This window comes from Lampetra fluviatilis, chromosome 23, assembly GCF_964198595.1.
Source record: "Lampetra fluviatilis chromosome 23, kcLamFluv1.1, whole genome shotgun sequence".
Lineage (NCBI taxonomy): Eukaryota > Metazoa > Chordata > Hyperoartia > Petromyzontiformes > Petromyzontidae > Lampetra > Lampetra fluviatilis.
Genome location: NC_136297.1, coordinates 6,895,801 through 6,921,114, shown reverse-complemented (window position 1 = coordinate 6,921,114; position 25,314 = coordinate 6,895,801). Strand labels below are relative to the sequence as shown.

The following is a 25,314-nucleotide window of genomic DNA, read 5'->3' as shown; positions in this document are numbered from 1 at the left end:
TGGAATCGACTCGCGCGAATAGTCGACCGCTGTGAAATCGACTCGCGCGTATAGGCGACCGCTGTGAAATCGACTCGAGAAAATAGTCGACCGCTGTGGAATCGATTTGCGCGAATAGTCGACCGCTGCTGAATCGATTTGCGCGAATAGTCGCCCGCTGCAGAATCGACTCGCGCGAATAGTCGACCGCTGCGCAATCGACTCGAGCGAAAAGTCAACCGCTGCGGAATCGACTCGTGCGAATAGTCAACCGCTGTGGAATCGACTCGCGTGAATATTCGACCCACCGTGGAATCGACTTGAGAGAATAGTCAACCACCGTGGAATCGATTCGAGAGATATAATCGACCCGCCGTGGAATCGACTCGAGATGATTCTTCCGGAAGATTGGAAGATGAAATAAAAACGCGCCGCGACCTTCCGATCCTCCCGTGCGCTGTCCGACTCCGCTGAAGCGTTCCGCCCGCGGGAGGCTGCGGCTACTCTCGCGTAACTTTCCCCTCTCTTTTAACCTCCCCCATACAACCCCCTCATCCCTTCCCCACACCCAACCTAACGCTCCTCTTGCCTTGAAAACATTCCCCATCGCCCTTGCTCGCTCGTCCTTCTTCATCTCCGACTCGCCGACGTCTCAAGATGCGCGCCCTGCTTCTCGCCCTGCTGCTCGCGGCGCTCGCCGTAGCGACTCCCGCGACCTCGCAGCCCCAGGCGGAGGTGAGGGGGGTGGTGGGGCCGCTTCTTGCCGAGGAGGGCACGAGGTAGCCGGTAGGGTCCGCTAGCAGAGGGCCGGTGTAGGCCGCGCCTCGCCTCGGTGTGGGGGGGGGGGTCCTCGCACGAGGGGAGTTTGTGATGCTCCGCGGGGTTCATTTGGTTCGGGATGGGGGTTCCGAGTTGTTGCCTCGTCTTCGGAGTCTCGGACAGATGGCTGCGAGGGGCCTGGTGCAGGGTGCGAGAGAGACGCGAGGTGGTGGGTCTTTACACGACGGCTCACCACCCCACTTGACTGGAGCGTCTCTGCCGGGGAAAGTGGGAGGGAGGCGGTAGGCTCCGCTATCCCAGGGACCGTGTGGGCCACGCCTCGCTTCGGGCTCGAGGAGGGATGTATATGTGTTGTGTGTGTGGTTGTGTGAGAGTGAAGGGGACATTAAAATACTACGGTGCATTGAGAAGAGTGTTGTCGAACATCATCGGTTGTCTAACATCGATTGTGGTTTTGTTGTTGTAAACCACTGCTGGATGATGGCTTCTCCCCCCCACCACCACCACCCGTGTGGGTTCGTTGAGGTTATCCCATCGCACTCCTCGCTGGTCAGCGGGGAGCGTGGACACGGGGACATAGAAATACGATCCAACAATGGATTATTGTTGCTGCTGCTACACTCTTACTGCTGACATCGCCCCACAGCGTCTGCTTCAGTGACGGCGGTCGCCAATTCAAGCATTGGACGGGTTCAAACCGGATTAGCTTCCCATATCGGGCACATTACGGGTGATGTAGTCGTAAGCGTAGAGCGACACACGGAGCAGTATTCCACAAGTGGTAAGGAATCATCGTGGGCCATTGTTCACTGCTGGATGAGGGTCTTCCCCATGCCGACGAATTCTAACGGTCTCGTACGACCATCGCGCTCATCGACTGACCTCAGATGTCCTCTTGGGCGCCGACTTATCCCTAACCGAGACGGCTTTACGAAGAATTAATGGTTGTTACATATTGAATGTGTTGATGGTGGCGATGGGGGGTGAACGAAAATAGGTGAGCGGAAGACAACGCGGGCAAAATCCGTGATGCGTGAATTTCGGTGAAAGCGAAATTGATGACTGTCAATGATGAATAGATTTAATGAATGGGGAATGAGTGATAGCCATATAATACGAATATGAAGAGGGAAAAGTAACGGTGGCGGTTATGGGGGGGGGGATTAAGGTATCGTGGGGTTGAGCTCGGAGAAAATAAGTGAGTTATGAGTGAGGAGCTGAAACTCGTGAGCTACGGTGACTGGCTTCTTTGGCTGCCATTCCGTCACCATTCCTGCCTGCATCGACCGCTATCACATCTCGCGGTGTGTGTCCAGGCGAATGATCTTTTTTTTACATTCTAGATTAGAAGTTTTCGTGACTGCAAGGATCCATACTCTTTGATTCTTTCGGTAAAGTCACGTAGGTGAAAATTTTTTAATAAAAAAAAATAAAAATGAAAATAACTAAATAAAATCACGACGTTTCGGGCGCAACACAAGCGTCCGTCATCAGGTGGGGACAACCACAGCGAAAACCATCGCTGAAGCATGCCAAAGAGAGATGGCTGTGACAAGGGATTATATAGCTGCGAACCAAAGAGTATGGATCTTTTTACATTTCTTAATTGGCAGTTTAAATATGAAACAATCTGGTCTTTATTCATAACATAGGCGTGTTTGTTTCTCAAATAAACTTTTATAATTTTGCCTGTTCGATTTTGTTTATTTTTGTCACGACAAGCGTTGATGGCAGATCGTAAATGACGATGACGGTGGCATCAAAGGAACAAAATGCGTCCGCTAGCACGTCCACCTGTGAAGATGGAGCAAACGAAATAAGTGTGGGTGCAGGTGCTATGTGGATTACACCGTATATCTCAGGATTACGAGGAATGGAGGCGGATTAGGGAGGCCTGAGTACAGCAGCGGATTGACCATGGCTGATGATGAGTGTTCGGGTTTTTATGGATTCACTACTTTCTATGGCAAACGTCACCGGTTTCGTCTTCGATTTGCGCTTGTGTGAACAGTGCCAGTAATGTATACATAGCGATTAAGTTCTATCTAGGGTGTAGTGAACTCATTGTCCTTATTTTAATCAGCTAGAGCCTTTTGAGATTTTCACGTCTTTTAAACAGGATACTCTTGGGTAAAAAGACAACTATGCATGACAAAGGTCAATGAGGGTACACATTCGCTAGCGTTGGCGTGAGCAAGTATTTACAGGACTGCACCTTTACCCAGTTATATCGATCACTTATAAGAAGTTGTCTGTTAAAACCAATAATTGCTGAGCATTCACTTACCAATTTATCATGTGCGGTCACTCAACAAGGTGCCATTTATTACGAGGTTTGCAGCATATTTTTTGGCAGAGTCCTGGGAAAACCACACCTCTTCACACTTGAAGGGCTTCTAATGGCCCTCAAAAGTGAGTGAAGTCCTGTAACAGTTTCTTGTTCCTGACGGAATAGCTCCTGTTAGAGAACACTTAAACGTGTGAGGGGGTAACAGTGGGGTAGTTGTTTCATACATACTCTTATGTTTTTCGGTAAAGTCACGTAGGTAAAAAATAAATAATAATAAATGTTATTGAAATAATAATATAAATAAAATAAAATTAATATTATAATATTCTTTTATTTCTATTATTTCAATTATATTTATTATTATTAATTTTTTACCTACGTGACTTTTCCGAAAAACCTAAGAGTATGAATCATTGCAGTCACGAAAGCTTCAAATCTAGAATTGTTTCATACACTTCACTTCAAGCCTGTGACCTGTTTAAATTCATATCAGTGGCAAGTTACATCTGAACATGACCTAGTCTGACTTGGCCATAAACGTCTACCTGTGTAAACATCAGCAGTAGGAAGACATGGGCGCAGTGGATTGGCAATTAGGGTTGTACATGTAGCGTACGTACAACCTCCCTTTTCGCAAGTCTTTGATGTTTAATGGTGGCGGGTTGGGAATTGGTGTGTGCGTATATATATATTTCACATTGTGGGAATTTTAGGGAGTAGTAGCGTAGTAGTTAGAAGACCTGCGCTACGAGTGGTGGCCAGTGTTACATTCTCAACCAAAGTTAACATCTGTGCCGAAATATCTGAACCGGTCCTGGGCCTCCCTTAAATCAACGCAACCTGAAGTGAGTATCTGGTGTGGTGTGTGAACAGGCCGCATGTGGGTAGACAAAGGCCTGCCAGGCATGGTGCTGCCCACACAGTCTCCTCATGTGGCGTGCCAGACGTCATAGGTGCTCGCTTTATGGTACTTGCCCCAGCAGGCTGTGTAGTCTTAAGCGGGGGTATCTTGGTGCGTGAGTGTGGTCGCATGTTTCCGCGGCAGCGGCCCCAGGAATTCGGCGTGCGTGCCGATTTTGAGGGGCTCACCCCATTCACTCAGGCCCCGACGACCGCACGGCAGCGAGCAGCGGGCCCCCCCCATTTAAAGTGCTTGGTGGAGCGACACGGGGGCAGACCGCGTGACGGCGTGCACACATACCAGCACCGTTTTGATGTCCAGCCAGAAAGAGAATTGGGGTGGGTGGGGAGCAGTTCCTGTTCTTTAATTAAAAATAAATATATTAGCGGCACAATTGCTTCACGATTTTCCATGTGTGGCGAAGACGGGGAGACCCCAAGGTGTTGTGGGTCCGCTACAGGCAGCAGAGCTGCCCGAGGTCTCTAATATTTGGGCAACTGTCCCAGAACGTGATGCCACAACTCCTGCAATGTCTTCAACAGGTCAAAAAAAACAATAATGTTAGATATTAACAGCATCTTTGCGATTTCACGGCTGGATTAAATCACCACATGATACAGATCAGGGGAGTGGTTTGGCTATAATCATTATGCTTCTCATTGCAGATTGGTGATGGGTGTGGGGCCCAGGACCACTTCCAATATTACTCCTCAATGATTTTAGCCATAGCCAGGGATCAAACTCAAGTAGCCAGGTTCATAGAGCAGTACCCTAACCACTGCGCCACCAAGCCCCCCCTCCCCCCACCTAATAATCATTTATTTTTACAGACCTTTTCTCAGTCTACTTCCGGATGAAGGTCTCTCTACATTGTGGGGGTTATTTGACCATACTTCACGGTCCTGACCGGTGGGGGCTGGTGAAAGTCATCATAATAATCAATGGATAATAAATGTCATGGTAAGCATATATATACACACACGCACTATTATTAACGTGGCCAACAGAGAATTATTCCTAAAAGAGCCTATCTCACGAGTTTTTCTTCCTTCCTTTCTTTTTGCAAATTAGTAAAACTCGTGCGTTTTTCCAGCGCACGTCCGTGCGGCGTGAAATTGATTCGACCGCGACGGCGGCCACGGGGAAAAAAACATTCACGGAAAGGGGGCGGGGGGGGAAACGCTACCGTGCTCGAAGGCAACTGCAAGCGCTGCCGCAGCACCTTGGAGCAATTTGCTGCCGTCACCATCCACGGACGTGGGCGGAAAGGCAGCTGCGTTCCCGTGGGGTTCCGAGCTCAAACGAACTCCCAGCTCCACTTTGTTGTTGCCCCTACCTCCCTTGCTCCCAGCCGTAGCAGCGGCAGCGGCAGCAGCAACTGCAGAATTCATTCAGGTTTAACCTTCCTCACAGTTAGCTCTCTGATGTCGTCTGGATTGTGCCACGTGTTGTTCCGCATGATGTCTAATGTTTCGCTCCACATGCGATGAGCTTTCTGAGGAAGCAAAAAAAAAAGGTCTCCAGGGACACGCAGCGAAATGTCAGACATCATGCCAAACGGCACACGGTACAACGCAAAAACATTTGCGAGGCTATTTCCTCTTATCAAGGAAAGCATTGAGTCTCCAAACTATTTCAAGAGGGTCTTACATTTGGTTGTTTGGGCATATCCTTCTTGAGGAGTTCCACATGGAGTTTACATATCTACATCCATGTACAATCAATTAGGTGTTCTTTACAACATTAAAGGCATATCATGTTTTTTTCTCAAGCTACCTTAGGCAGTTTGAAAAGATGTAACCAGAACAGACGGACAATTGGAAAATTATCGTAGTGCAGGCGCCACCAAGAGACCCCCACTCGGCACCATGTGCAGGGTTGCCTGGAGAGGGCATCGACCTGGGAACGCTTTAATCACACGTGCCGCATGCCTTTTAAAACCTTGAGCTCTCCGCGTTATTTTTAATGCCATATTAACACGCGCGCTGCTGGGAGAGCCTACTGTTGTGAAGGTCAGATCCAGTTGCGACTGGGGCGGTCGGGTAGACATGGGGGTCGGCACGCTTGTCAATCAGCCATTTGTCAGTGAGTCCGGCGGTCTGTTCCCTGAAAATGTGGTCTCGTACAGATGAGTCTGAGGACTCGTGAGCCTGAAAGCCAGTTTCTCGGAACCGAGTCTTAATCGAGACGTAGTCCATGAATTGCACTGCTGTGTGAGAGATCCGAATGGATGCTTTGTCCCATTTTCAATGGCTCCGATGGTGCAATAAAGATAACATTGGGAGAAAATGACAACAAAAAGACAATGTCCACAAAAACCTGACACTGGTACTGGTTCCTTGTCTTGGAATTAGATTCAAGGGTGTTGATCCTGTGATTTGGTCTCCTCTAGCTGAGCCTATATACTAATCCTGGATCCTGAGTTAAGACGCAGAATATGAAGTCCGGTGTCTGAGATGGTTAGTTGGGAGGCTATCATTCGGGAAAAGCTGCGTCGTGTTACCGGGGTGTTAATCTGCACATGTGGTGTGGTGCGTGCATGCATGCGTATGTGGAAGATAACACTGCAAACACACGGTGTTCGGTGCACCAATGCACGTCTGCTGTGAGAGGTAACGCACTGCAAGAAGGGTTATTTGGAGAGCTGAACAAAAAAAACCATATAAACAGCCTCAATGTTCTAATGACGACTTCCAGCGCAATGTCCTCGGTATTATAACGCCTTCCATTTGTCGCTCGGATAGCTTTAAGTGACTGGTAATAAGTGACGTCAGCCTTTGGGCATAATTAGATGCAGACTTGTGTGGCGCATGGAGGAGAGAAGGGGCTTGCGGGGAGAGCTCGCATGAGAATCCTCTCTCTCTCACGGTGTGTCCCCAGTGAGTTTTAATAAGCTCGCTGGCGGAGGAAATGGCATTTCAATGTCGTTTTGTTGTTGGGACAGCGGGGCCACTTCAGTCGCTCAGTGTGACTCCTCGCCGCACGACAATCGCCTGCTGGCCAAGCCTCCGTCGCAGTAATAGACGGTGGCGGGCGCTTTGGCTCTCGTGTCCCACGACGTTGATAAGGTTAAGTCAATATTTTAATACTGTCCCCAATGTGCTAGGCGGATGCAGGAGTCGGGTGCCCTGGCAAATCCAATGTCAACAAAGCCCAGTTATGTCCATGAAGACCAGATTTAGCCCATGTGTACTGCTTGTGGTATTATGTATTGTCATCATAATCCATTCTCTATCCACTGCTGGATGAAGGCCTCTTTTAAGCTACCACATCTATCAACGCTCCTGGACCTTGGAGCTGATAATATCGCTCCGTCTCCGTTTTACCCATCATCTTGGAAGTGTTCTGACCATTGGCTGTCATGTTATTCATATTGCTGTTTATATTAAAAGAATATAAAATAAATGGAGGGGGGGAAAAATCTCAACGGCACCGAAAATCCAAGCCGAATAGTTGCAGTACGGTAGTAATCTGGCTGACACTTGACTTTTCTGATCAGCGTTCAGATGCAGCTAACAGTCGAGTCGGCATTGATAATCAACTCTGTAATTGACGAGAAAAATGCATCCATCGTGCCCGAATAACAGTGCAGATTGGGGGTGGGGGGGGTGGGAAACCTTACACGTGGCTCATGGTTATAATATGCGCCCACGTTATTTCGAGTACAGGACACTACCCGGGGTGGGTGTTTTAGGCAGGGAGCGGTCGCTGGTCTTGGCGCTCGGATAATTTGCGATGGTTCGGTTACTGTGGCAGCCATCCGGCGTTTTTGCGTCACACACATTATTATTATTAGAACTTTGTATGCCGCGCCGTGTAGAGTGCGTGTTAAAATGCGCCTGTGGTGTACGTCATCATTGGCAACTTACTTGTGAATGAACGCTCGCTTCTATGCCAACACTTGCAGGGCGCTTGGACCAAATGAGTTGGTGCAAATCTCTTCACCCCAATGTTATTGTGTCGTGTAGATTTTTATGTTGTTGCCGTTACGGTATTGATCTTGTTTTGTGTGGAAGGTTGAAATGTTTTCATATATAGCACATCACGATGTACCGCTCAAGGGCGCGATATAAAAAGTGTAATTTATTCGGTGTCAGTCCTCATGTGGTAGTTTCGTAAATCCAAGATTTAAACGGAAAATGTTATAAAGGTTTCCCGTTGCCCCCCTTAACCCCCCACCAATTTAACTGATTTTCTCTGCAAATGAAATAGTAAAACTCAAAGCGCCCTCCTCACCTGATTAAATACAGGTCATCGAATCATATAAGGAATTGAACACATGTGAAATAATATACGTGCACGGGGAATTTTACAGGAAAGAATGTTGGCATTAATGTTGATTTTAATGAGCGATATTTTTTGCCTGTTTAGTGCATACATATACTCTCCCAACTCAAAACATTCGCTTGCACGCAACCGCTCGTAGTTATTATTCAAGCACACGTAGAGATGGGCACAGACATAATGCAATTGACATGTTATCCTTCATCCTAGATAAATATACCATAAGGCAAGTAATTACTTGGAGTAAAAAAAAACTTATGAAGGTAGCAAAGTGTACTTCATAGCTGGTGTGGCCATATCATCGCACACGACCAGTCCCGTGCCAGCTTTCCTGCACTACATTTTACAGTAATACCCCGATTTACGTCCTCCCCCCCCTTTGAGGTCGTTCCACAGCCTTCGCCCCCAACCTACCCTGTAAATCGTTTCTGATTTTACGTCGTTTCGATATTTGTCGTCGCACCTTTTCGGGAACGCATCCCCGACGTAAACCGTGGTATTGCTGTACACGTGCAGCCCTTTTGTCAGCCCACTGCTGGATGAAGTCGTCTCCCATGCTGTGTCAGTTATACTCTGAAAATAGGCAATCACATTTTGGACGTTTGACCGATTGGGGTTGTATGCATTTATGTATGTTGAACTTCTTTTTCACCGTACGTAGCCAGCCGTGCTAGTCGGAGGTGCGAATTGGTTTAAATTCGTCGTAATATTTTGCCACTCCGCCGTCGCCGCCCCTCCTGTGAAGGTTTTCTGGTTTTGTTGAGAAGTTGGGATTGTGATCTGGGATGTGACCTTATGGATTAATTTCTCTCTATTTTGTGATAACTTTTTTGTTGTTGTTTGCGCCTTTTTTGTTTTGGTGCCATTTCTTTATTCGTTTATTCATTTTGCTTGGTAGTAGGTTTTTAATTTGCTTGGTAGTAGCTAGTATCTAGGATTTCATCCTTATATATAATTAATGTACTGCGGTACAGGGTGCAATTAGCATGAATTGTGAAATAAAATGAATGTGTTATTATGGGAGTTATTTGACCATGCTTTGCCAAGCTGGTCAATATGGGTTCATGAAAGCATGGACGGACTGTGCGTGGGAGCATGGATGTACAGTACAACAGTGTTTTTTTGTTGTTGCAGCGGTGCTCTCTCCTGCCTGCAACGTAGCCCTGCAGCCCTATGACAACCTGTTAGTTCATTGTGGATACACATAAAAGCTCTATTGAGGCTTGTGCCTGCTTAGCTGTTATTTCCCCTTTACCATTATTTGTGCGCTGCCATTACGGAAAAGATCGCAGGCACACAAGAGATGGCAATGGCTTGAGGGTAGGCCTTCCTTTGTCCACCGGTGGATTGATCATGGGTGACGATGATAAATACTTGTGCACTACACCAGTTGCTTATATTAGGTCCCAGTTAAACTATGGGAGGCCCAGGCCAGGTTCAGTCGCCACTTGGCACTCGCATTGTGCCTCACTGCTGGGAATGGAACCCAGGTCGTTGAAGCCTCGTTAATTTAGTCTTGGCGATGAGGTGCGCTCGACGTTGGTGTGCGTACTGCCGAAAATTAAAGTATTGCTTTAATTAGAACTGAAAATTCAGATAATTTTAATTTCCTCTTTTAACTCTCTTTCTTTTTGAGGAATGTAATGCAAACAAAAGGGAAGCTATTACTTCAGATATAACCAAAGACAAAGTGACATTTTTAATTGAACATTGCTGACAAAAGAAATGGGGGTGAAAATGGCTGGGTGACTCACAGAGCCGACTCCTGCGAAAGCCGAGCCAGCCAGCACCTTTTGAAATGATCAGTTCGCAGACCGCTGCCTGTCTTGGAGTGACACCCAATTCCTTAATTAGCCTCCCGGTTCCTGGATCGCCAGTTCAATTCCAACTTAAGCCACTCAATAAATAACTTTGAGAAGCTTCATTGATTTAACCTGCAAAAATAGACTTTTGTAACTTGTGCACCAATGCCTTGACCACATTTGGAGAACTTTTACTCGGTGAATGGCCATTTATGTCTTATCAGGGTCAGGCCACTCCTGAACTGTGCGAAACTGCCATATACGAGTACTTGGCAGATGAGTGACAGGACCTTGGGGATTTAGTGATTGTCAAAAGATTGGCGCTTTTGTAAATCCACTGCTGAAGCAGAGCTTCCTGTTACCATGCGGGGCATTGGTATTATTTTACACAAACATAACTATGCTATTCAGTTGTGGGTGGGTGAAGGTGGAGCGCATAAGCGTGAGGACTTAAAAGTACAGCAAGACAATAGATTTTGATACATTGCTCTCTGCTGCCTACAATATAGGTCCCACAGTCGAATGGCAACCTGTTTTGTGTAAGTTGTTCACCCATCCAAACACTATGCCAGGCTCATGGCTGCTTGGCTTCCGAGTTCTGACAAGATGGGGGCACAAATTAAAAGCGAGTTTTGTTTAATAACAAATTAAAATTGTTTGGGAAGCTCCGTCTGGGTGGCAAGTTTTGCGTGATCATGCTTTAGTTGATTGCACAAGGACCGTTTCGTGGATTTTTTTTAATCGTAAGTAATTTTTCAGACTTTGGATTATGGGCCCTGACATTGCCACACAATGGCCGACTCCCACGAACGCCTATTTTAATTTACCTCCACACTGTGCCAAAGTTATTTGGCTCAACACAGCGGACCCTTCACCCTGGAATACCCCCCCCCACTTCAGCCATCTTTGCCATTGTGTGTAGGGGGGAGGAGGGTGGGCACGGTCTTGAGGCCGGAGACTGAGGGCACTGCGTCCGCTCATTTGCACGATTCGAGGCACAAAGAACAGACGCAGATGCCGCAAATTCCGAGCAAAAACAGCCCTGTGATTGTCTCGGCGACGCGTGCATTGAGACTCGGGAGTGGCCCCGCGACTAGCCAGCGACATTTCTGTGTTCTTAAAACCCCTCCCCTTCGCTTTCCTAATTTGTTTTTCTTTTCTATAGAGACTAGAATTTAATAATAAAAGGGGAATAAAGAGGCTTGGTCACTTCACATGAGAGGTTTAGCGTTGCCATTGTCCTAAGAAAACACGCACCATGACCTCTATGGTAGTCCTTTGAGAAGGTATGCCTTTTGAAAGTTAAAACTGCGGCACAAACTGACGGGGTCAGGGGTCGGCCGAGGGGTTGCGGGTAGGTTGGGGTAGGGGGATGGCGGTTTTGAAGAGGGGCAGCACCACGGCCATTTTTGTTTTTTTGATTCTCATGGTGCATTATGGGAGTCTGTGCTGTGATTGACTTGCAGTCCTTGGGACCCACCCCGGAAATCTCACTGGTCCGTTATCGTTTTGAGTTGACAAATCTTCTGCGGTACCCCTTTCGTTGTCAGGAGAGTGAGTGAATTATCTGATAACCTTTTCCAATGAGTCGGTTATCTCATAATTCACTTTAATTGGCCATAAAATGCAAAGGGTAGCTCTAAGGTTTATCACCACAGCTGGTACCGATTTATGGTCTGACCAAAGGACTTTTGTGCTTGTGTTGTTGGTTTTGCTGGCTTCGATGTCATCTCGCTTCCAGAATTTCTCGCGTTTTTTTTGTTCGGTGCCTCCGCTATCTTCTGTTTATTATTTTGGTGCAATGTTGAACAGGGCTAAGGCGTGCGCGGTGTGACCATATTCTGTAACAACAGCACCACTCCCTGCATGACCTGGAAACTGCACACTGGCTAGCTGTACTCTTTCAGTAGCAGGGCCTTTTCAGACCCGAAGGAGCAACTAGAAGAAGAGTGGACACTCATGGTGCAGAGATTGATGCTGGCTGGCACTAAGAGGATGAAAGGGTTGAGACCTCGCTGAGATTATGAATGTCTGTGGAAGGGAGGCAAAACTTCGATGGTTTCGGCACATGTTCCTAAGAAACGAAGATGCAATGAGGAAGGGCTCTGGAGAATGTCACAGGGGCAGATCGAAAGGAGTAGAGTAAGACCAAGGGTGAGATGGCAGGATTTGGAGGCTCAAGATGAGTGCAGTGGATGTGACGAGAGACGCGACACAGGTAGAAGCACATGGAGAAAGAAAATACGAGCAGCCAACCCCATGTCATAATGGGATTTTGGCTTGTGAGTGCCGGCAACATTGCGCCTTGGATCGGAGGGGAATGGGAGGGTGGGCAGAAGAGCTGGGGAGAGGTGAGAGAGGTAAACAGGAGTGAGGAGGATTCTTGAACGACTGAGGTTTAATCAGTTTAACACGTTTTCTTTCGTGACCAATATGATCCATAAGAGGGGTTTTTTTGGGTTGGATCGCATAAATATAAATGTGTCGGTAAAGCCGCCGCCACCACCCGACACCACAGACAATTGGGTTTGTCACATGAACAAAACGTGCCAGTTCGTTGCTAGTTCAGCACACTGGTATGTTGGAAAGGTAAAACCACAACATTTATAATTTCTCGGCAACTCTGGCTGTCGCCTGAAGAAGAGGCGAGAAACGGCTTACTAGAACTGTAAATGTTGTGGGTTTACTCCAGCACACCAGTGGTGAACTAGTGACGAATTCGCATGTTTTGTTTACATGACGAACCTTCTTGGCTGTGTTGGGTGGTGGCAGGTTTCACGGCACATTTATATTTACGTGGTCTAACCAAAAAAAAACTCTTGGTTTTATCGTGGACAGATTAACAGGAGGCTGGTGGATGGGTGGGCTTTGAGGAATATTGAGTGTAAATTTCGATTTAAAGCTTTCGTGACTGCAGGGATTCATCTTCAGGTGAAGAACAGGTCTATCGGAAAGACAGCGTCTGTGAGAATTGTATTTTATTATGTTTTATTTTTATTATTTTATTATTTCCCTTCTACGTGACTTTACCGAAAGAACCAAGAAGAATGTTGAGTGTGTGAAGCTGTCCATCTGTTTTCTGATTATTATTTTTTTGTTATACAGACGTGAGCCTCGAGGCAGCCTCCAGTGTCATCACATTTGGTGAGATGGGAGATTTAGGCAGCCTGGGAATTTTAAGGCACGTGGGGATTTCGGGAGCCCAAATAGCAGTGTGAGTGGTTTTCGGGGTCATTCATAAAGTGGCGTGGTAGCCTCGCGATCGGCCCGTGCTCCCCGCTGAGCCATTTTACACTGCGTTGATGGTTCGATTACCGCGGGCACCCCATAATTTCTGCAGGGAATTAGCAAATCAATTGCCTTGCAGCTGATTGTGTGTTTCTGCGTTGTATGTGTGATGTAATCGATATGTGGCTGTAGTATATGATCTTGTTTTTGAGTTGCGTGGTTAATATCTCGAATTGGCGTGTGTGCTGTGTTGTTCCATGACATCGGGTTTTATTTCGCTGGGTGGTGGAGTGGTTGGAGTGCTCGCCTCGCAGTTTTGATGTTGCACGTTTGAATCCCTGTCTGGGTTCGACTCTGCCCAACATCCCTCCTAGGGTGCATCCAAATGCTTGCTGCTTTGTGAAAAGTGAACATTCAACGACCCGATTTTCATTAAAAACAAATTTTGGGTCCAATCTTGTAAATAAAATGTTTGTCGTAAAGCCTCTTCCACCCCAACACAGTCGTCACGTGAACAAACGTGCTGGTTTATTACTGGGTCAGCAGCAGCAACACCGGTTTGTTGATAATTGCATAGAGGTTATGTGGTAACATTGCGTTTAGCAGTAGTGCACAAGCACAAATAACAACAAAACTAAACGTAATCATCAATAATACTGCATTTGGAGAGAGGTGTGTAACGGATGACGTTTCGAGCAATGGCCCTTTTTCACAGCGCACAGAGGTAGGGTGAAAGATGTTGTATAGAGGTGTGTAATGTGCTCTTTATATAGCGGTACAGTGGCAGCAAAATAATGCACAAGCCTTTTCAGGCGTCAGGCCAATGCAATTGGCTTTGTGTACAGCTGCTAGGCGGGACTGCTTTTCAATGCGGGACCATAAGAGGTGACAATGGCTTGGGGAAGGCCTTCATCCAGCAGTAGTCTGTTGATCGTGGCTCACGATGGTGATGATGATCGAGCCATGTATTGTCCTAAAGCACCGTGTCGTGTGGGTGTGTGCGCGTGTGCGCGTGTGCAGGCATCTCTGAGCCCCTACACTATGGACGATGTTATCTACCTGGACACACAAGGAGGGGCGTCGGGCCTGGGCTCGGACGACGAGGTCGGCGATGACGATGACGATGCAGAGGCAGACTACGGCTCCGGATCCGGCTCCGGTTCGTGTCCCGTCCCGCTATGAGCTAGTTCTCCGACTGGCCGTAATGCTTAGATTTTTTCCAAACAACGAATGCTTAAGTTTCTGAGTTTTGTGTTCATACCTTCACGTGTGCCTTTTTGTGTAAGTTTGCGTGCAAGGCTTTTATCTGTGTACTTGCGCGCGTCTGTGTGTGTGTGTATGACGTGGGGAGCAGTAGTGCAACGGTTAGGGCGCTGCGCTATGAACCCAGCGACCCGAGTTCATTTCCTGCTCACGGCCACCACCAGTGATGATTATCTGAACCAGTCATGGGTCACCCCTTGGTCGACTCGTCTCAAATGACTGCAATGTGTCAACATCGCCACTGGCGATACAAAGGCGGCCGGGCGTGGTGCTGGCCACCCACCCCCTCGTGGTGCCATGCTGGCCTTCATAGGTCCTCGCTATCAGCACTTGCTCCAAAAGTCAGTTAAAGGCTACACGGGGGATCTTTGTCTTTGTATAGGCATGTATGAGTGCTTGCTTGCGTATTTGTACGTACACCCACCCCCTCGTGTTGCCATGCTGGCCCTTCATAGGTCCTCGCTAGCAGGCCTCGCTTCAACAGTCTGTTAAGACTATACGGGGAAATCTTTGTATCTTTGTGACTTACCCAGGCCTGGTCTCGCTGGAGGACGTGCTGAGATATTCTTCGCAGGACAAAGTGCGCTACCCAGCCACACTGCCCAGCGAGCAGCTGGCCACCACGGTTCGCTACCAGGACACGCACGCAGAGCCCCGGGCCCAGCCCGGCCGTGTCTTCGTCCAGCTGCAGGTAAACGCAGCCACCGCCTTAACGCACTGCACCTACGTGGCTGCAGGTAATCGCAAACGGCTCATTAGCCTGCTGCTGCAGGTAGTCACCACTACATCCCCACACCGTACGTAATGTCCTGCTGCAGTTAAACTAAACTCTTTATTTTACCAGGTAAAGACCACGGAGCTGTATAGCTCTTTTTACACGCTTTCATTTAAATCAGTCTGTTGTTGTTGGTGTTGTTGTATCCTCAAATCTTGTAACTCAATTTGAACGCACTTCCCAATGTGGTATCGACTGCAAACTTGATATGTCATACTGATGACAATACTATATTCTATCATAAAAATAAAAAATATATCTTTTTAAACATTTTTTATATGTTATGTTTCGGCTTGGGTGGAATTGACCACGGTCAACTGACGGTTATGGCAAGCTTCGGGGCCACTTTCTGGAGTCGTGGAGTTCTTCCATTACTAGTACATTTCATAAAAGTGTCTTTAAAAAATGTTTTTTTTAAATATTACTTATTATGCCAACAGGTCGCATTGAAACGCGTGTTGATTCTAAATGTGGAGGGACATACCAGAGGATCTGGATAAAAATACACGTGACCACAGGGATAGAACGCAGTTATGAACCACAACACCACACTGGTACAGGTACACACGCTGCACCACCACCACACTCCGTCCCCATCCTGCTTACCTGCCAGTCCCCGTGGCTAAACGTTGATTTGTTGGGTTTTGTGTTGGGTTTGGGGAGCGGTGGCACAGTGGTTAGCGTGCTGTGCTTCAAAACCGACGACCCCAGTTCAATTCCCTATCCTGGCCAAACACCAGGTCAACTCGGCCTCAAAATGACTACCTGGTGCAGTGTGTAGACATTGCCACTTGGGAGACTTAGTGCTGGCCCACCCCACCCTCTCGTGTGTCGTGCTGGCCTTCATAGGTGCTCGCTAACAGAGGGGGGTCTTTGTGCATGGGGGTTGATTGCCGTCTTGGCGCCACCATCTTCCGTCCGTGCCTGCAGGCCGAGCCCCCGGTGGGGACGCTGGGCCCGGTGAGTGAGGCCCCGGCCACGGAGGAGGAGGAGGCAGCGGCGGTAGCAACGACGGCGAGGACCAGCCCCCCGCCCCCGCCACCCCCTCCCCAGCCCCCCGCCCGTGGGAACGCCGCCGACTCGGAGGAGACGGAGGGCGAGGACGACGACAACGAGGATTACGACGAGGAGACGGTCACGAGCACGCCAACGCCTCCGAACCGCCCCGTGCCGCCCGGACCCCGCGAGCAGCCCGCGGAGGTGGGGCCCTCGGTACGCACGCGGCCCAACGCGCGTTCTCTGCGGTTCCACCAACTGTTAGCGAGCCGAGAAAAGCTGTGCCGGCACCTTCCAGCATCGGTATCTTTATTTATACTGGAGGAATCCGATGAGCTTCTAAAGCTGTTTCTCACAGGTGTCCAGGATCTTTTTCACAGATGTCCAGTAAAGACCAATGCGCGTTCTCTGCGGTTCCACCAACTGTTAGAGAGCCGAGAAAAGCTGTGCCGGCACCTTCCAGAATCGGTATCTTTATTTATACTGGAGGAATCCGATGAGCTTCGAAAGCTGTTTTTCACAGGTGTCCAGGATCTTTTTCACAGATGTCCAGTAAAGACACCCTTCCAAAGACATCCTAGCATAGCGTTGTCCTCGCCTTGCCATAACATAGCCGCATGCGCACAGCAGCCTGGAACAACCTGTTTCGTGCACCGCCCATCAGAGCACTATCCAGGCACAAATCTGCTTATCTTGCTTTCGAGGCTAGGTCGAGGGTAGCCTGGGTGATTTAGTGAAAGGCATGTCCGATGCTTCAATATGTACCGTATGACTCCACGTTGATAACACGCACCGTGCTCTCCGCGTTTTTATATTGACGCCGCGTGCGTCTTGCGCTTCCCAAGGCCACCTCTGCTGCGGCCACCACCGTCTCCTCGCCGGACGACAACCGAATTCCCGAGGGGAGGGGCATCGGGCGGGCCGGCGACGAGGTGGGCGACATCGGGGATGACGGCGGCAACGAGGTGGGCGACGGGGACGAGGTGGACACTAACGAGGTGGGCACGCCACGCACCGGCCGGCCCCGCCCCGAGGAGCCCGTCAACAACGAGGTGTCGGCTCGCAAAACGACGGCGGAGAGCCTCCTCGAGCGCACGGAGGTGCTTGCAGGTATGGGCAAGTGGTGGGGGCGGTCGGAGGGCGAGTGAGTGAGAATACGTTCCTGCGGAGGGAGCTGGTAGTAACGTTGGGTTGCTCGGCCAATGGCCAGGGTCAATGGCGGCGTGTGGTGTATTCCGCAAATATGGCCGACTGCGAGGGCGGGCACAAGCCGGCGTGAGTAGGTTAAACGTTGAGTTTTATAAGGGCACCACGGGGTGACCAGCCCCTCCCCACCCAGCCCCTCCCTCCCCACCCAGCCCCTCCCTCCCCACCCTCACCTCTCCACCCAGCCCCACCCCTCCCATTTTTGGATGCACGTCGGACGGACAGAATAATCCCCTGTGGGCTGGTGTGACCAAGAGGTTACTACCAGTAAAATGGGTTGGTTGAATGGGCTTGTCGGGGGATGAATGGACGAGTGGGTGTGTGAATGGGCAAGTTGGGTGCGGTATGATGCGAGCGAATCGATGGGTGGGTGGGTGAGATTAGTGGATAAGCGGAGGAATTGAAATTCGATGGACAGGGCGAATGAGCGAGTGGGTCAAGTGAAGTGAGTGGCTGAGTGGGTGGTGGAGTAGCGGAGTTATTGGGTAAGGTGGAGTTGAGCGTGTGAGACGGTCAACTTCTGTTTCGCACTTGACCGGGCAGTGGGTATGAGGGTGCGAGTAACGGAGCAATCTTTGGGTGGAGTGAGCGAGTTTGACTCCTCTGCGGTTGTTGTTGTGGTCGATGTGCACATGTATGGTGTTCTCTGTGCTCAGCGGTGGTTGTTGTTGTTGTGGTTGCGCAGCGGTGGTTGCCGGCGGCGTGGTGGGGCTGCTATTCGCCGCCTTCCTCGTGCTGCTTCTCATTTACCGCATGAAGAAGAAGGACGAGGGCTCGTACGCCCTGGCCGACACCAAGGAGCCGGTCTTCCAACCACCGCCCGCCAAGGAGTTCTACGCCTAACGCACGCGCACATCAACACTCGCACGCACGTTCCTACACTCGCATCCTCACCCACACGTACAACCGCATTCTCTCTCTCTCGCTTGTTACCAAGGTACTCTCGCACGGCGGCGCTGGCCAATTCACCTCGGCCTACGCCACTCGTGTGTACACAACGCATACCTCCTTCCCGCGTGCACTAAGAACACGAGCACACGACACTTGCCAGCGTTTTACGAAAACGGGACTTGTTGAATATCGGCAAATCTTCCCTCCATTTCCCACTTTCACTGGGAGTCGGCGCTGGTTCAGCGATTCCCACCCATAGGGGGAGCATGACTCGAGTAGGCGAGGTTCCCGTGTTTGAGGAGAGCCTCGGGGGGGAGGGAGGGGAGGGGGGGGCCCAGTTCCCCCCTCCCCTCCCTCTCCCTTCGATTACCAGCCTGACCGCTTTGGATCGGGTGAACAAGACGAGAGCTGCAACAGTTCATATTTTTTAGTCTCACTAGGTCGGCTTCAAAATCGTCAGTCTTTGCAGGAAAATTTATTTAGTCGAGTATACTGTTTACACGGTGTCTTGAGCTAGCAGGCATGCCACACACAGTTGCAGTTACTGGTGATCGATACAGAGAACCCTCATCTCATTGGGGTGCCTTACTGCGGCTCGCAGTGTCTGCCCATGCAACTATGTGTCACACACTAACCCATGCAAATAACTAATGGAAATGCCTAATAGAGTACAACAAACGTGTATATACTGTACCAGTCGTTCACGGCTAATCGATGGCAACAGAGCTCCGGTCGGTGACACGATTGGTCGCTATTTGCAGCTCTAATCGAGAGTCGATCTTTTTTGTCGGCTAATCTCTTAATCATCGAACAGTGCAGCTCCGTGGTAACAGCAGCAAAAGAGGTTTTGCGTACGACGTAGCACATTCTAGCAGTGAGCACAATAATAACCTCAGAGCTGCTGCGAATCGGCGGTTCATTCCAGGAAGGACGGCAATAAGATAACGACGAATCCCTCCACAGGCGTGTTCACCCTGGAGGTGGGTGGGGACACGGCTGCGTTGTTGTGGCGTGCGGGTTGCCACGCACGCTCAGTGGGAGTGTGTTTGTGAATTTGGCGTGCGGGAGAGGGGGGTGAAGGGAGTTTGGGATTTTTCCACCTGGTTTGCTGACATTTGCGCAAGGGCGCACGAAAATTAACCGTTTTTTTATGGTGGGTAAAGCCGAAACAACGAAACGTGGGGACATTATTAAACTCTCAAACTACACGAAGGCCTTCGGAAGTGGAGGTGTAGCACAAAAACTGGATTCTTGCAGCGACGATTGTCAAATTTGAATGGATACCTGCGATAAGTAACGTCTTGTGGTTTGGCTAAACTCTTAACTTTGGCTCGGACAATAGCCCAACCGCTAGCACTAAAAACATCCTTAAGCCCAGCCATGATCCTAACCATAACTGTAATCCCTCGCTTACACTCATTTGCTGCACCTCCCTTTCGTGGTAAATCGGGTTGCCACCTCTGGGATACAACAAACCGGGACATATGGGAAGAAGACACATCTCGCAATAGCAAAGGATGGGAGAAAAGTACACGTGGAACACACACACACCTGCCTTGAGCGGTGTATTTCGTAAATAAAACAGGACTTTTAATGTCGTCGGAAGACGAGCAGATTTCCCTGGACGGCCGCCTCTAACAAGAGGAGACGATCCTGGGGCAACCAGTACAGGTGGCAACCCCCGGTGGGGAAAGTGAAGTCCCTGTCCCTCCCATTGACTGTAATTTAGAATCGTCATCGTGTCCGTCCGAGCGGCTCATGTCCGCATATCATTTCCTCTCGATACATTTAACTTTCGTTGGTTAAAAACTAAAACTACCCATGTTCATGGTGCTTGAAATGTGTAACTTGGGGGGGAGGGGGGAGGGGGGGAAATCGATCAATACTGTAAACTCATCATCCGGTGTAATGAAGGCTCCACGGTCGCGAGTCGCTTGACGTGGCATAGGAACGTGGCATTTTGATCTGGTTTTTCACATTTCACATTTGGGGAAGGTGAGAGTTAGATGCTGATGTAACTAATTTGAAATTAAAATAACCAGGTCATTTAAATGTCACAGCTGCTTTTGGGCTGAGCCCCCTTTTGAAGGATTCTGCATTTTTATTTTTTTTAAACAAAAGTCACCCGTCGACTTTTTGTTTTTGGTTGACGCATTTCAGGAGGCTCGCTACTTTGGTACGTTAGTCAGCATTTGTAGTGTTGGCTCTCAAAAAAAAATACGTAAACTCTGCCGAGATGAGAAATGTTTGTGCCGCGCAGCCCAGGCGATGGGAATAGAGATTGCTCATCCGCTCAAGGAACATGTTCTAATCACATCTGACAATATTTGTTCTGCGCTGGTTCCTCTTGACCAGAGGCCCCAACAGTTTTGTAGGGGGGAGAGATAAAGATGTTTCTATACAGCCAGCAGTAGAGCAGGGATAAAACTACACTGATGATTCTTGGTAAACGTAAAAGCAATGTATAGCTGCCACGTTGCGTTTCTTACCTCGCAATTGACGCAGGTCGTTCTTCAGCCTCGGCAAGCTCACGAGTTGGACCAGGCTGTTTGGCACCGGGCAGTGTCTTCGGGTTGTTACGATGTAATGATGAATCCAGTCGTATAAACCCATATGTACGCTCACGATAAATTAATCGAATCTTGTGTTCAATGTCGGTGGCTCCCAACATGCGGTCCACTAAACCATCAGTGGGCTTCAAAACCCATGGCACGTTAGGAACTTTTGCAGATAGGATATTTGTTTGGGAAACGCACGGTGTTTTATACCACCTTGGTGGTCTGCAAAAAGTTGTCCTTGACATGTCAAAGTTTGGCCCAAGGGTTCCAGAATGGTTGGGAACCACCGTTCCTGTGTAAAGTATCACAACGACACTACCATTAACCATAACGTTTAAACAACATATCTTGTTAAATCTAATCGCGATCCTGAGTTGTGACAATGTGTTGCACATCCGAATTGCTTCATCGCTACTGTGTTTACCTCCCCCACCCCTTTAGGGTAGTACGTTTAGGGGAGTGCGTTTCTCTCAGCTGTTCGGCCCAAACATTTATACCTCGGAACAGGATGCTTCAGTCTGCGGACGTTGTTATTCCACTGGATGGGGATGTCCATTGGCTGGAGATGTCTTCTTAATGTTATCGGTGTAGACGAGACCGTCTTATGGTGCATTTCATAGGCTCATTGGGTGGACTGATGTTGCCCGGCTTGTAATGCTTTTAAGGCTCTATCCAGTCGCCAAGTTTATACGATGACCTGCGCAGTTAAGGCTCATTGCATGGACCGTACCGGCCAGCTTGTAACACTAAATACTGTATCAGAGACTACTTGATAATGTACATGCATCGGAGGCTCACTGTGTGGATTCACTTGGCTCGCTTGTAATATTAATATTGTATCAGACTGATTTCTTTACAGCGTGCGTTAGAAACTCATGTGGACTGGGACTGCTCACAGTTTTCTTCATTGTAATTTATAGTGATTGGTACGTTTGTAAGATTATCATATTTTTTTTTTATAATCTGTCTTTAATATCACTGAAATAATTGATGGTAGTGTTATTATATAATAATCCGTTTTAAAAAAATCCTCTTGTTATTTTATTAGAACAGTTAGTGCTCGGCAAGTTCAAGTTAATCACGGGTTTCTCTTTCGAATGAACGGTTCATAATGAGACGATACGCATTATTAAGTCCAAACGTTTGAAATGGAGATTTTTACCCATTGCCATATGAAAAAATCAATCTCAACACTTTGAAACCCATTATGTTCCATTTCCATGGCAATATCCGGCTGCTCTCATTGTCTCCCATGGGAAGCAATTGGACTAATTGAACACAAATTCAAGTGTACTTCAGTTAAACATTTTGTGCAAATTGGATGTCCCTGCTACGATCTAAATTGGGTCGTTGGATTGCATTTGTTTGCATGCAACCTAATCATAACTGGCTTCGACGAAGTTCTGTAGCTTCTGACATCGGTTTTCAATTAAAAAAGCGATGTTAAACTCAAAGTCGCTCATTCTAAATTACGGGCAGACTCGTGCGTGGTTTAGTAGTGGTCGGCACGCTGAGCTCGAAATGTGACGGTTCAATCCTCGGCACGGCCATCCGATAATGGATCTGCGGAGCGTTCATATCGAGCAAGAGCTCCCGTCGGCTACGATTTCGATACCGAAAAAATCTTCAATAATTCTCAGAGTAGGAACATCATTCACCTGACCCAAATTGACAAGCGACTTGTTTTACTCCCATCCCACTTGCAACGGAGATATGGGAGATCTCTCTACCCTTGATGAAGTTAAAGAACATCAATCGATCAACACATACGAATCTTGCTACGGCCATTGCGATTGCTAGAATGTCGTCTTGCCATGTCAACATAGTGCTTGTCTTTATTAACGGAGTTTTGTAGTTGACTTAATGAATTAACCAGGGGGCTTGCACATCCATGTAATCACTCATAAATTAATGACATAACAGGATGCAATTAGGAGTAATAACATTTATAACTTAATGACGTTTATATTTAAGAATGTGCGCGTTCAGTGACATTGCTGTTGTTGTTGGGTTCTATTATATTTTTTAACTGGCAAAAATGTCCACTTTGCGCGAGTTTTTGTTTTGGAAAAACAAACTGTGCTCAAGCTCGAGGCATTGCAAGAAACGTTTTGTACAGTAGTCGGGTTTACGAGGTATGGGTGAGCTTTTAAAACTTGCCAATTTTTTCTACCCTAATTTCTGGAAAAGTGGTCGTTTGGCAACAGTTTGCTGTCTATAAAATAAAAGTGAAGCCTTATGGGCCTGTGATTCCCCCCCCCCCAGTGAATGGCATAAGAACGGTTTACGAGGTACAGCCACGTGACTATATGATGATGATGATTTGGGCATGATTGTATGGCGAGATCTTTAACAGGGGTCATCCGCGAATTCCTCTGACATCGCGTCGTCGGGCAGAAGGATTGAGTGGCTTTAAAATGGAGATGACACGGTGTTAAACGTCACCTGTCCATGAAGAGGTGGGACCTGCCCTGTGAATGTTAAAATTGTGGCGAGGTGGCCATACACGTAATAGTCGGGGCTTGATTTCAGACGGGGTCTGGGTTGGCGATCTGGAACATCTCATCACCGCACTCGGCACACACTACCAACATCCAGCAATTCCGCTCGCTATGTCTATAGCTATTGGTTACACATCTGCTCCAGTCTACCAACGGCCCGGAAATGTATCCAGTTAGACACAAAGCCCTGGTAAAAATGATAAGGTGGCCAGCCTCATCTCCAGCTGATTTTATAATATTAACAGTGAGAGACCACTCAAACTATACAAATCACAATTTGTGGGGAGATGAATCCATACTGGATATTAACGAGCTTGTGTTTGATCGTCTGAAAAGTTCAGAAGAATTTTTGCAACTCCTCGTGGTCATTTTTGCCAGTTCCATAGTCTAATTTTTTTTTTCAGCGGAGAACTATTTAATTTAACGGTACCGTGTATACGTGTGAGTAGCCGAGTTACCACTCGGCACTGCTCACTACGACACACTACTACTATAGGGGTACGTACAGTTAACGTGAGTCAGGCTCTGTGACTTGATCTGAACATAATCTCGTTTTGGAAACATTTTGATCTATAATGTTTTTCGTCTTGTAACGCAACACGCTATATAAGTGGTATAATAAAAACTTTTTTTTAATTTGTTTTTCTAACTTCCCAGAGTTTGCCTAATTTATTAATTTCCATACAACCACCAACACCTGGTGGGAATGGTTATGTGTTTTGCTGTGTGGGCCGTAGCATCTTTTAAGAGATGCCCTTCAATTGCGTGTGAAAGTCAATGCAGTGCAAATGTTTGAGCGCACTCGATAGTAACCGGGATGACGGTGTAATATTATCAACCTCTATTAAATATTAGTTCTGTATTCGAAAGTAAACTTTATTCCAACAGTAACACAAGAGGTTTTAAACATTATTTGTGTGTTATCGGTTAATATCCAGCAGCCTCCCTGACTTAATACTGTGCATATTAATCTTAAAAATATTACTTGCCATCTGCTTTCACAGTGGACATTTTTGATCTTACTCTTTGGTTCTTTCGGTAAAGTCACGTAGGTATAAAGTAAAATAGATCACGAAGTTTTGGGCACAAACCTGATGATGGATGCTTGTGTTATTTTATTTTCTACCTACGTGACTTTACCGAAAGAACCAAAGAGTATGGATTCCTGCAGTCATGAAAGCTTCAAATCAAGATTTTTGATCCTGTGACGGCATTCGCAAGAGTAGGCAATTTTGTGGTGGTGTTATGGTCCAAATTTGCTAAATTAGAAAATATTACCTGAAAATGACTTAATTGGGAGTACACATGGCAATCATTGTGCCCAACTGTTAAAATTTGGCAGGAACCTCCAGAAAGAGTTGACACTTGTTGAATCATTTCTGGGTAAACAAAGTAGATGATTTTTTTTATTTAAAGCTTTCGTGACTGCAGGGATTCATATTATTGGTTCTTTCGGTAAAGTCACATAGAAGGGAAATAATTAAATAATAAAAATATAACACAATCAAAATTCTCACGACGTTTCGACTGCAACACAAGCAATCGTCATCAGGTGTGAAATCCACACCAAGAAAATGTTACGAAATTTATAATTTTCGTCGTGAGAATTTTTATTATTTTATATTTTTATTATTTTATTATTTCCCTTCTACGTGACTTTACCAAAAGAACCACGAATATAAAGTAGATGGAATTAACACATGAAATATCATTACCAAAGCTTGGACATGTACGGTGAAAGAAAGTCCCAATACAACAACATGTGTGTGAACCAGTTTTTTACTGACTTCATAATCCGACACTAATACTCCAAAGTAAAATATTGAACGGTTTCAATGTGTGGGGGGGGGAGTGGGGGAA

At 47.5% G+C, this 25,314-nt stretch overlaps 1 protein-coding gene across 2 annotated transcripts; it reads left to right on the top strand.

The window, feature by feature from the left end:
- Positions 1–387: 387 nt before the first annotated feature.
- Positions 388–24,103, top strand: LOC144940669 (uncharacterized). Of its 2 annotated transcripts, none has more exons than XM_078866957.1 (6): positions 388–714; positions 14,285–14,423; positions 15,061–15,218; positions 16,233–16,502; positions 17,144–17,408; positions 18,190–24,103. In XM_078866957.1, the coding sequence occupies exons 1-6, from the start codon at positions 637–639 to the stop codon at positions 18,345–18,347; spliced, it is 1,068 nt and encodes a 355-aa protein (XP_078723083.1). In that variant the 5' UTR covers positions 388–636; the 3' UTR covers positions 18,348–24,103. The 2 variants fall into 2 exon arrangements, with proteins under 2 accessions (XP_078723083.1, XP_078723082.1); XM_078866956.1 differs by having other exon boundaries at positions 16,233–16,514.
- Positions 24,104–25,314: the final 1,211 nt, after the last annotated feature.

Coding starts and splice junctions, on each gene's coding strand:
- LOC144940669 (XM_078866956.1), top strand. CDS start 637: ATGCGCGCCCTGCTTCTCGCCCTGCTGCTCGCGGCGCTCGCCGTAGCG. Junction 715..14,284: donor CCTCGCAGCCCCAGGCGGAG/GTGAGGGGGGTG, acceptor GCGCGTGTGCAG/GCATCTCTGAGCCCCTACAC. Junction 15,219..16,232: donor GTGTCTTCGTCCAGCTGCAG/GTAAACGCAGCC, acceptor CCGTGCCTGCAG/GCCGAGCCCCCGGTGGGGAC.